The 12234-nt window shown below is 41.7% G+C and overlaps 1 protein-coding gene across 1 annotated transcript in view; it reads left to right on the forward strand.

The window, feature by feature from the left end:
• The window catches only part of LOC115782747 (collagen alpha-1(XX) chain-like), a 37536-nt gene that overhangs the window by 9450 nt on the left and 15852 nt on the right, over positions 1 to 12234 (forward strand). The window contains exons 4-15 of the mRNA XM_030733140.1: positions 817 to 960; positions 3016 to 3195; positions 5654 to 5845; positions 6298 to 6465; positions 8057 to 8176; positions 8253 to 8417; positions 8550 to 8708; positions 8841 to 9013; positions 9490 to 9619; positions 10047 to 10192; positions 11432 to 11561; positions 11764 to 11903. Of these exons, the coding sequence (XP_030589000.1) occupies positions 817 to 960; positions 3016 to 3195; positions 5654 to 5845; positions 6298 to 6465; positions 8057 to 8176; positions 8253 to 8417; positions 8550 to 8708; positions 8841 to 9013; positions 9490 to 9619; positions 10047 to 10192; positions 11432 to 11561; positions 11764 to 11903 (1847 nt within the window). The remainder of the gene's footprint in view (positions 1 to 816; positions 961 to 3015; positions 3196 to 5653; positions 5846 to 6297; positions 6466 to 8056; positions 8177 to 8252; positions 8418 to 8549; positions 8709 to 8840; positions 9014 to 9489; positions 9620 to 10046; positions 10193 to 11431; positions 11562 to 11763; positions 11904 to 12234) is intronic.

Here is a 12234-nt window from a genome sequence, read left to right on the forward strand (position 1 = left end):
TTATTCATAAAATTTTTATTGCACCGCACACCCAGAGTTCAAGGCTTTGTTCCCCTTTAGTTTGAAAGTGCTGATAACTGTGGTTTGAAAGTATCTCTTATCCCACTGCCATCCAGACTGCCACGAGGGTGCCAGCTCTCTTCCTTTGGAGGTGATGATTTGGATAAAAATACAGCCCATTCTTCTAACCTCTGTCTTCATATCTATGATTTTTCCTAGCATTGTTTTCTCTTTGTCAGCCTCTTATCTCCCACTCTACACTGTGCAGCTAAGCCCAGGCAGGTCTAAAAGAGAGACAGAGACGTGCTTAAATGAAGTATTTAATGCTGCACTTTTTGCGGTGTGCTTAAGGTGTAGGATCTGGGAGGGGGTGGTGGTAAGAGAATGAAAAGGTGGTGCTAACAAGATTAAAGAGAGAAGGAACTGCAATCCTGGCAAAGGCATTAAAAAGAACTGCCCAGAGTTTCAACATGCAGTTCATCTGGGATTTGGGGGCTCAGACGAGGAAGCAGTGGATCATTTGTGTAGAAAGGAAAATGATGTTTTGGATCAGATGGAGGAAAATAAGAGCTGTTGGTTGCTCAAAACTCCTCTGCTGTGATTTGGTCCTGGGGAAATTTCAGTGCGTTTTTTTTGGGGGTTTTTTTCAAGCAAGTCTATCAGAAAAAGAAATTAAATGAAAAATATAGTTTATTCTTCTACTCTTTAATGTTTGGTGCAAAATAGTCATCTGAGCAGCGTTGACTTCCCCTGTACAGTTAATCTAACACCGCACCAAAACTGTCATCGGGCACCCCAAATGCTTGTCTTTTCCAGAGGTTCCACAGCCCGAGCTGATGCTGACTACCACCCGTGGACGGGCAACAGTGGCCGGCCTGGACTCCAGTCAGGAATATTACCTCCAAGTGCTTGTGCTCAACGGGACGACAGAGAAACTTCTCGCAAAGAGACGATTCACCAGTAAGAGAGGATAGATGGGAGAAATAGATTTAAGATTTGTCTGTCTGTTGTGAAACAAAAAGCCATCTGTGCGTCTATCTATAGATCTGTCACTGCCCGTGGATTACTAAAAATGTAAAGTGGAAGTAGGAAACTTTTTTGTGTTGAGCAGGGACGTAGGCAGTCATTGACTTGTCATAAATAAATAGATGTGGGTTGTGGAATAATGAGGTGTATTGTAGATTATATGCATGTGTATATGTATGTTTAAGTGAGTGAGCAGAGTCATCTTATACAATATAAAATCATTTTTTAATGTGCAGTCTACACACACATGCCTACACACTGACAGTGGGTGGGTTTAAATACTACCACAGTTAGATTACAAGCTTTAAGTAGGTTATGTTTTAAGTTAGGGTGTACCTGTTTGGTCTGAGCGTGCTCAGTGGGGTTATAAATCTGCCCTCTCACATTTATTCATGTGTCACCCTCAAAAGCAACATTACAGTCAATAATGGCTTTCTACCCACACTGTGCGACGAGCAGCTTGCAGGGAGGAGAGCAGTTTTCCCAAGTTTAATTTAATTTCTAATGATAAAAATGGCAGGATGGAGCCATTAGAATGAAGGGTCGCTTATGTTTGCAGGATTAGACTCTGCATGGTAGCCCCTCAGGTTATTTTCCTCCCTAATTTGTGAGTTCCTTTCACTTTTGGCATATTGTTAAGTTGTGATTGATTCTCTTATATAGGATTGTATAATATGTTCACATACCCTGTGGCTGCCTGCAAACAATGCAAGCAGTATTAGGTTACTGTGTCGAGCTGAGCTTGTCTAGGCAGGCCAGAAAAACACCTCAACTTGGAAATTCGTAACGCCGGCTTGTCATGCTGGAATGATGGCAGTCTGGGAATTCCTTCTTGATGTGTCTTCATCTTGCTTTACCGCCCACGGGGCCCTGTACATATTTGATAGTATGTTACTGTGTCAATGCAGTTCTTATCTTTTCTTCCTCATTTTGCAATGATTTGCAAATCTCATGAGTCCATTTTTTTTACAGTATAACAGAAACATATCTAATGTTTAAATTAAATTGCGAAAATATATAATACACCACTAGCTCCATGTGTTTCAAAAGCAGCACAAGATCTTAAGGGTTCATAAATAGCGTGTGTCAAAAGTACAGTCGATTTTAAACGATAGTTTGTCCAGAAGAGCAAAGATGTCATAAAAGTTACCACTAACAGCAAATAGTGGGATCAGGCATGTTTCCACCGCTCAAAAAATTAAAGGAATACACATCAGGACTGGGAACAAAAAGATGCCTGCACACTCTCACCACATGAGGCCAGGCATTGTCGTGCACTGGTAGGCCAAGTAAAATCATAGAGCAGGGTCAGCGGATGCTGAGGCGCATAGTGTGCAGAAGTCACAACTTTTTGGAGACCTCCAAACTTCATGTAGCTTTCGGATTAGCTCAAGAAAAGTGTTTAGACAGCTTCATGAAATGGGTTTCCATGGCCGAGCAGCTGCACCCAAGCCTTACATCACCAAGCACAATGCAAAGCGTCAGATGCAGTGGTGTAAAGCACTCTGCCACTGGACTCTAGAGCAGTGAAGACGTGTTCTCTGGAGTGATGAATCACGCTTCTCCATCTGGCAATCTGATGGATGAGTCTGCCTTTGGCAGTTGCCAAACAAGGTCCACAAAGACATGGATGAGCCAGTTTGGTGTGGAAGAACTTGACTGGGCTGCACGGAGTCCTGACCTCAACACCTTTGGGTTGAATCTGTGTCTGACCTCATAATGCACTTCTGGAAGAATGGTCATAAATTCCCATAAACACTCCTAAACCATGTGGAAAGCCTTCCCAGAAGAGTTGAAGCTGTCATAGCTGCAAAGGGTGGCCTGACATCATATTGAACCCTACGGATTAAGAATGGGATGTTGTTTTAATGTATCATTTGAGCTTTGAATATTAAACTTGCAGCTTCATCTGTAGGCATGATATTCAGATGCAAAGGGGTTTTTTTTAACCCATTTCTGCCAGTTATTATCAGTATTTCTCTCTTCTAGTGCAGAGTCTGCGGGAGGAAGAGATGATCCGCAGTGGCACCCGCGAGCACAGGAAGAAGTTGTTGCCAGGTGGGTCAGGATCAGGAGAACTGGACGATGCAACAGAGGCTCTGCTGGATGTACCAACAGTTCTATATCCAGAGCCCACAACCACCACTGCTGCCTCTGCCAGTACTACAGGTAGTGCATGATAGTAGATAATAACACTAAATGCACACATACATATTGGTATCAATACAGTATGCTGACTTGGGCCTGGCAACAGAAGAGGAAGTTCAGGCTCGGCCCAAATGATAATCTTCAAAAGGCTTAAATAAAAAAAAAAAGACTATTTTAGAATCTGAGGGTTTTTTATGTTAACCTTTTAATCAGCAACATACATGATAAAGGTTAAAAAGGGCTTGTTATGACTCGTTCAAAAATGGGTTGGTGTGGTCACAAAAGAGAGGAGTAACCATCATATCACAAACACTAGCTGACAAATTGCTCCTCTGTTATCTGTATCCGTTCCCTGAATGATTTCTATATCTAGCACTGCTCTGTGTGTGCTCTTTTAAATACAAATAACCAGAGGCATTGGTAGGCATAAAGCCGTATCATAGCACAGGATCCCCATTATTAAGATGTATGCTGTACAGCCATTCCACCCTGGAAAAAAAACAGTTCAAAGAAATCCTTAAAAGCTGAAAATTACCACGGCATTCATGCCCACGTTGAGTGTATGTAAACCACAATTGACCACAACTATATCTCAAAAACATTATAGAGCCCAGAAAAAAAGGTTTACACATACTGGTACTGGTTAAACCTATTTAACCAAGTGTTGAATTATATTTGCTAATTTGAAAATGCTGGTGAAGCCTGTCACAGGATGATGAACTTGCCTGTTTTATCAGACCTCAGAGCATGCATCCTGTCATTGCTGTGACTGGGTAGCTTGTGACATGATAATACTAAGCAAAATAACATCACACAGCAGCCTCATATTCTCTGAGGTAAAGTTGGTGTTGTTTGTTATATTTCCAATACAGTCTGGTGGTATTCCGGAGGTTTCTTCCTGTTAAAATGGAGTTTTTCCTTCCCACTGTCACCAAATGCTTGCTCATAGGGGGTTGTTTGATTGTTGGGTTTTTTCTGTATTATTGTAGGGTCTTTTCACCTTGAGGTGGCTGTTTGTTGTGATTTGGCGCTGCACAAATAAAATTGAATTAAATTGAATCTGTGGGTTTAACAGAAATGTAACCACTCCGCAGTGTGGTGGTTCAATGCAATTCACTTTTATTTATATAGCGCCAAACTACAATAAACAGATGCCTGAAGATTGTTTTAGGCTGGGATTTACTGCAGCTCATCACAGTCACAGTTACTACGTCTCTGTGTTATAATTTTTTAAGTTTATGATTTACATGTGTTTGCTTCTTTCCTACTCTCCCCACATTTCTTTATATTTTGCCAGTGCTTCATTGAAAAATGCAAATATACACGAAAATGCAGTATATAAGGCAAAAACAGAGTTTGTACAATTCTAAAGAGATTGAAATACTTTGGTATGATCACCTTTATTCTTCAACACAGCCTGAACTTTCTCAGGCAGCTTTCTTGTCATTTCTTTAAGCAGTCTTCAGGAACAGTTCTCCAGACTTCTTGAAGGACATTCAAAGCTCTTCTTTGGATGTTTCTGCCTTTCGTTCTGTTCTCTGTTAAGATCATCCCACACTCACTACTTCAATAATGTTGAGGTCCGGGCTCTGGGGAGGCCAATCCATGACTGATTCCACTGTGTTTTTCTTTTACTGCATTTTCAGTGTTTTTGGGATCATTGTCATGCTGAAAAATTAAGCTGTTGCCTGTTTGGTAATGCATGATGATCAAAATCTGACTGTGCTTTTCAGGATTCATAATCACATAAAACAAACCACACAAGGCAGAAAAAGGACTTCAAACTGGGTGACAGCCAGTGGTGGGACACCTTTTGACCCGTTGTAGCAAAGGACGCATGTATTTTAGTTCCTTCATGCGTAATGCTTACAAAGCTGCCTCAAACTAGCAATAAGAGAAACTCCATAACAACAGAATAATCTGAGCCACAGTCATACATGTTGTCCATTGTACCGCAGTGGCCTGAGGCAACTTCTTTGGTCTCAGTTTCACTATAACTGTGTATTTACAAACAAGTAAAAACAATTGATTGAGTTGAAAAATTAGTGGTACTAACGAGCTTTCCAGGGTTTATTCTGCCTTTCATCTAATGACAGATGGGATAAGCTCCAGCTTCCCGTGGCTCTGAATAGATGGGAAATTAGGGACCTTATTTAGAAAAATGTTTGACAGCTATGCAGAATGATCAGAGATTGGAGCACATCAAAGGTGGTGCAATGTGTAGCATACCTTACTGGAGAGAACTGTGCTACTTTTTTCCAGCCTGACTTTATCACAGCTTTATCATGAAATGAAAATGTTTATTTGTTAACAAGGAAAAAAGGTTTTCTCTCACTTTTCCCTTTGATGCTTATGAGGTCAGACTAATGTAATGGCATCAGATTTCCTGTCATCTACAGCCTCAACTGGTCCCTTAAACAATCTTTGCTTATCTTATTGTAACCCCACCCAAGTGTTTACTATTACCGCTCTCCTCCAGACCCTCCAGCTACAGAAACTCCCTCTCGGCTCCCAGATAACACCCCGGAGAAAAGCGGCAAAGAGAAGAGGAAGAGAAAGAAAGAGAAAGAGCGGGATCGTTCCAAGGTGGAGAACAAGGAGGAACAGGGAACAACACAGGGTAAACCTGCTCAGGAGAAACCCCGAAAGACCCCATTCCCTACCCAGCCAGGTACAGGCAACATGACAGAATCTCTAATCACCATAGCAATGATAACTTATTTTAAGCAGCTGAGAAAATTATTTTAAACTTAAGTAATGTCTGTCCTCCGTCGTCTTGTCTTTAACAGTATTAAGTGTTTGACATGTGATGACAATGTTTACAGCGGGGAGTGACAGCTAATGACAGGCCATCCTGTTTGGCTACAGGGCACATGTTTCTGTCCTTTATAATCCAAAAAAATTAACAGATGTTCACATGCATGGAAGCTCACTCGTGTGCGTGTACGCAACATGTCGAAACATGTACAAAGTTGTCACACACCTGTGTTTTAACCACCGTTCTCATGCCTAAATGCAACTGGTGCCATCTGTTTCCTCATTTAAAGTACTGCTGTTCTTACTTCAGTGCTCTTTGAAATCTGATCAGTTTTACATCATTTACTTCTTGTGTTATTCATTAAGGCATGTCTTCAAGGAAACCATTTGAATGTGACAGCGATGCAGCTGCAGACATCATGTTGCTGGTGGACGGCTCTTGGAGCATTGGACGCACTAACTTCAGACGGGTCAGAGACTTCTTGGAGGGGCTGGTGACACCGTTCCACATCGGGCCAAATCACATTCAGATCGGTGAGAATCAGAGTGTGGAGTATGGTGGTGAAACCATCTTATTATTGCTGGTTATTGTAAACAGAATTTATACAACTCTACTCTGCATTTCTGTAGCACTTTATGGTAAATGGACTCCAATCTCAGTGTACATTCTGTATGATGACAATAAAGGCGTTCTATTCTTTTCTAGTTTCTACTCTAGCTGAGCTCTCACAGCGCTTTATGCAACGTTTGCATTCATACAAGCACTTTTTTTCTACATCTAAGTGTTTTCTATCTATCATTCACACACACATTCACACTCCAGTGAATACACTGGGAGCAGCGCGGGGTTCATTATCTTGCCCAAGTATACTTTGGCACGCAAGACTGGAGCAGTCAGCAATTAAACCACCAACCATCCAATTATTAGATTGACCTCCTGAGCTACAGCCACCCCATTTATCATCATTAATAATTAGAAAACTAATAAGTAATTAAACTTGAAGTAAATAGCTACTTAACAATAAAATGCCAGTTATTAATGTTTACTAATCCTTGAAAATTTTATCATTTATATTTATATCATTTATACTATGACTTATGTACAGTCACATGTAATCTATTACAGTTGATGAGAGAGAACCAAACAGCTTAGAAAAGTAAACAAGTGAAAACATGGTGTATAATCTTGTGACACCACTTCAACCTACTGACACTGAGCTGTTGAGGCGTGGACCCCTGAAGGTGTGCTGTGGTATCTGCACTAAGATGTTAGCACAACCAACTACGATGTACTGTGTATTCTGACGTCTTTCGATCAGAACAGCATTAACCCACCAGACCAGCCTACACTCTCCATGTGCATCAGTGAGCCTTGGCCACCCATGACCCTGTCACTGGTTAAACGCTGTTGCTTCTGTTTGATAGATACTGCCCACTGCAGACTGGGAACACCCCAGAAAAGCTGCAGTTTTGGAGATGCTCTGACCTGTTCATGTAGCCATCACAGTTTGCCCCCTGTGAAATTCGCCCAGATACTCGCACTTCCCCATTTTTTCTGCTTCTAGCATCAATGTTTAGGAGAAAATGTTCACTTGCTCCCTGATATATCCCATCTACTAACAGGTGCCATGATGAAGCGATAATCAGTGTTACCCGCTTGATCTGTCAGTGGTCATAATGTTATGTCTGATCGGTGCACTTGTGTTTTTTCTTTTTCACTATTTCCATTCCTTATGAGCATTTATGAAGCCTAATTTTTGGTCCAGAAACTGATTTGTCAGCGTGAGTTAAAGCACTTTTTATTATCACCAAACTAATCTGATATCTATTTATTTATTTATTTTGATAATAGTAAGTCTATCTTGTTTCACATGAATGAAACATCCATCCATACAGTACAACAGGTGTATTTTGCCCTACTAGGCAGTGTTGTTGTTGTTATTATGATTCAATAAATATCAGTTTTTTTTTTCTTGCCTTAGTAAAGTTGGACATCAGCATACTCTGATGAAACATATTAAAAGGGATCATATTAAGAGGGATCAGTCAGAGCGGAATTGATCATCTTTTCTGTCGGCCTATCTTAGATGATAAAATCATGTTTAATTTAGCATATTTGTCCCAGGTCTGACCCAGTACAGTGGAGACCCACGCACAGAATGGCACCTCAACAACTTCACCACTAAAGAGCAGCTGGTGGAGGCAGTAAGGAATTTCAGATATAAGGGAGGAAACACATTTACAGGTAAACACACATCACCTGTTACTGTTTGATACCGCACATGTACCATGCGTTTGCCAGTGTCTAACCATGTTTCCAGGTCAGGCACTGCTCCACGTCATGGAGGAGAACATGAGGTTCAAGGCGGGTGCGAGATCAGAAGCTCCATTTTTCCTGGTGTTGTTGACTGATGGGAAATCTCAGGATGATGCCATCGCTGCAGCGAACAGGCTGAAAAATGCAGGCGTGGAAATCATCGCTGTAGGTGAGATGGTATTGTTTTTACTTGGCCATTAGAAGTTTAATAAACGAGTGAGAAGGGTTCTGTTACTTTTTTTGTCCTCAATACGTTACATCCTTAGCTGGTTGAGCTATTTAACAGCTTGGTGTTATTCAGGTGTAAAGAACGCTGATGAGGCTGAGTTGAGACAAGTGGCGTCGGAGCCGGTGGATCTAAATGTCTACAATGTCAATGACTTCCCTCTGCTCAGCAAGCTGGTGGCACGGCTGGTCCATATATTGTGCGGGAGGATAGAAGAGCGCGGCATCACAAAGCGTATGCTACCCATCTTTTAGCTATCTGTTGGTCTGTGCTTTCCTCCCAAACTGAATTGTTTTTCATGGTATCAGCTTCTCAGATCTAAACTGTTTTCTTGAGATCTAATGAACTGTGTTTCTGCGTCTCCAGGAATGGAGCCCGGCCCCACAGTAGACCCCGCCCTCTCCTTCCCCAGTCCTACTGACCTCCGGTTTTCTGAACTTGGTTCCAGAGAGGTGAAGCTTCACTGGACCAATCCTGTGAAGCCAGTCCAACAGTACAGAGTGGTGTATCACAGTGCTGAGAGTCAGAGTCCACAGGAGGTTAGAAACTTGCCTCTCTTTACGTACTGTAAATAAAAATAGAGTCTTGGAGCCAGCCTCAAGCTGCCGTTTGGGAAGAACTTCAGTTTCTGGTGTTGGAGCATAGGTTCCACTTTCTAGCCACAGAGGCTGCTGCTTGGTTCACAGGCACTATTGCCAAATGGGCATGAGCAAATTCAGTATGAAGAATTTACATCATACTCCCAGATGATCCTTAAGCGATCAACAAAATGACAAAAAAGTGCAAAATGCATATTAAATGTCACTGTGTTATACATCCTTCCAGCAACAATAAGATCTTTACTTGGAGGAATACCATGCCAGTGTTACTGCATGTTTCTTTAGTTTGGTTTTAGGGCCCGTACTGATACATTGTGTATGTTGAGTATTATATGTTTTTAGAATATTAGAATTATAAAATGTGCTGATGTTTTGTGTATGTCTTTGCCTGAGTCTAATCAGTGCTTTGTTTCCAGGAAGTGCTGCCCGGCTCAGAATCCACTGTGCTGCTCGAGGGCCTCTCCTCTCAGACTTTATACCACGTCTCTATATTTCCTGTGTATGAGAACAATGTTGGCCTAGCGCTCAGAGGAACTGTCACAACACGTAAGACTAACATCTCTGTTAAAGACTGTAAAGGTTGATATCTGTAGGTATAGAAAGTTAAAAATGTAGAGTAATTCCAGCTTTATTGCAAATGAAAGGTGGTAATTTTGCCACAAATGTCACAATATGAGTATATGTGAAGTTACTGTGGTCACTAGAACTCCCTTTAATTATATTATGCTGATATCTGTTGAATATTTGGAAAAAGAACAGTAATTTGATCAGTCGAATTCTTCTTTAACTATAATTGTAGGCAGGTAAAGAGAACCTGCAACCATAACTGTAGCTGAGTACATAAAGAACAGTAAATGGACAAAGTGTGGTTGCTGTTACTGTTACTTTGTGTAACTGTACAAAGACATTCTGATGTTTCTTTTCTCTCTGCATCCTTTTTTCTCTCCTTTTATCTGTTTTCCTCTTACTTAAGTGCCTCTGGCCATGCCTGCCAACTTGAAGGTGATTCCTTCTTCTTATAGCACGTTGCGAGTGAGTTGGGGTGCTGCACCTGGTGCAACACAATACTTGATCCTGTACTCAGCACTTAGCCAGGGAGAGCCTGATGATGCCAAGGAGGTGAGGACAGAATCCCTCAGTCTCTACTTTGTGAATCTGTGGTGGAAGTGGTTATAAGGATGGGAAATATTAGATTTTTTTGTGTGTGTAAAACACATGTGTGATTAAGCTGATTATAGTTTCTTATTTGCATGTTTTCATTAAAGAAAATGTTTCAGATCTTACATATAGCAGCAAATGGTAAATGGATTAGTACTTATATAGTACGCTTTCATATAAACTGTCAACGACAATGGAAAAAAGTAATGCCTTTCAACTGCAGCTTATTGTTCCTCACCACTCATGTTCAGTTGTTCATTTTCATTTTAGAATAGATACTGCTGGCTGGCTTATTATCATATCATTAGTGTTCAGCCTTGCACTAATGTTGGCATATACACCGATAAGGCATAACATTATGACCACTGACAGGTGAAGTGAATAACACTGATCACCTCTTCATCATGGCACCTGTTAGTGGGTGGGACATATCAGGGAGCAAGTGAACATTTTGTCCTCAAAGTTAATGTGTTAGACATGAGAAAAATGGGCAAGTGTAAGGATCTGAGTGAGAGTGACAAGGACTAAATTGTGATAGCTAGCTGACTGGGTCAGAGCATCTCCAAAACTGCCACTCTTGTGCAGAGTTCCCGGTCTGCAGTGGTGGCATGCTGACCCTTGTCCACTGCTGAAAGCGCCAAAAATGAGCATGTGAGCATCAGAACTGGACCACAGAGCAGTAGAAGACGGTGGCCTGGTCTGATGAATCACATTTTCTTTTACATCACGTGGATGGCCGGATGCATGTGCGTGGCTTACTTGGGGAACACCTGGCACCACTGGGAAGAAGGCAAGCCAGCAGAGGCAGTGTGATGCTGGGAAAACTTGGTTCCTGCCATCCATATGAACGTTACTTTGAAATGCCCCGCCTACATTGGCCTCCAAATTCCCCAGATCTCAGTCCAATCAAGCATCTGTGGATGTGCTGGACAAACAAGTCTGATACATGGAGGCTCCACCTCGCAGCTCACAGGATCTGCTGCTAATATCTTGGTGCAGATACCACAGCACACCTTCAGGGGTCTAGTGGAGCCCATGCCTCGATGGGTCAGGGCTGTTTTGGCAACAAAAGAGGGACCAACACAACATTAGGCAGGTGGTCATAATATTATGCCTGATCAGTGGACATTCCCAGTACAGTACATTCCCAGTACATCTCAATAATGAGGTGCATGAATGATGGTGTTTTTGTCTCTGCAGGAGAAATTCAGTGCAGAGCAAACAGTGGTGGAGCTGGCAGGATTACTGCCGGCCACAGACTACTCTGTCACTCTTTATGCCCTTTATGATGAGGAACCCAGCGACCCTGTCACTGCTGTTGCCACCACATGTGAGACATTGTCTAAACAATCTTAAGACCTCATTTTTCACTTTAACCTAAACTTTACACACTCTACCATTGCTCCTTTTATTAAAATGGTCAAAGGTCATCCTTCTGTAATATCAATATTGTTGGTAACTGCTTTGCAAAGTTACTTCAGTACACTAAAGTACGCCTCCATGTTCTTCTCCCCTCTTTTTTTACTTTACAGTCCCCCTCCCAACACCGCTGAGTGTTCAGTTCCCAGTGGTCACCCACAGCATGATGAGAGTGAGCTGGGTGCCCGGCGCTGTGGATGTCCCCGGCCATAGGATCACCTACAGCACCAACCACGGCAGTGATGTGAAGCAGGTAACAGTTTTAAGTACTGTGCTTTATTGGGCAGACTGATCATGGACAAAACATCAACCTTGCCCTGCAAATTAATGAATTCTGAGTGTGGAATAGTAGTTAGCTAATAAAATGTGTGCACAAATTTCTAACTGAAGCATGTGGCATAGGGACATTTTGATTTAAGACTTGTGGAATATTTTTTCAGTCATAATTGATGGATAAACAAGCCAGTGAAACAGACTAGCATTGGTGCTAAATAGTGATTATGTATGACATTTTTCTCCAGACAGGCTGAAAGGAAAAGTGAGTCATGTTTTCCATCATACAATTGCTCTTCGATTGTTAATGG

Source organism: Archocentrus centrarchus, chromosome 7 (genome assembly GCF_007364275.1).
Source record: "Archocentrus centrarchus isolate MPI-CPG fArcCen1 chromosome 7, fArcCen1, whole genome shotgun sequence".
NCBI lineage: Eukaryota > Metazoa > Chordata > Actinopteri > Cichliformes > Cichlidae > Archocentrus > Archocentrus centrarchus.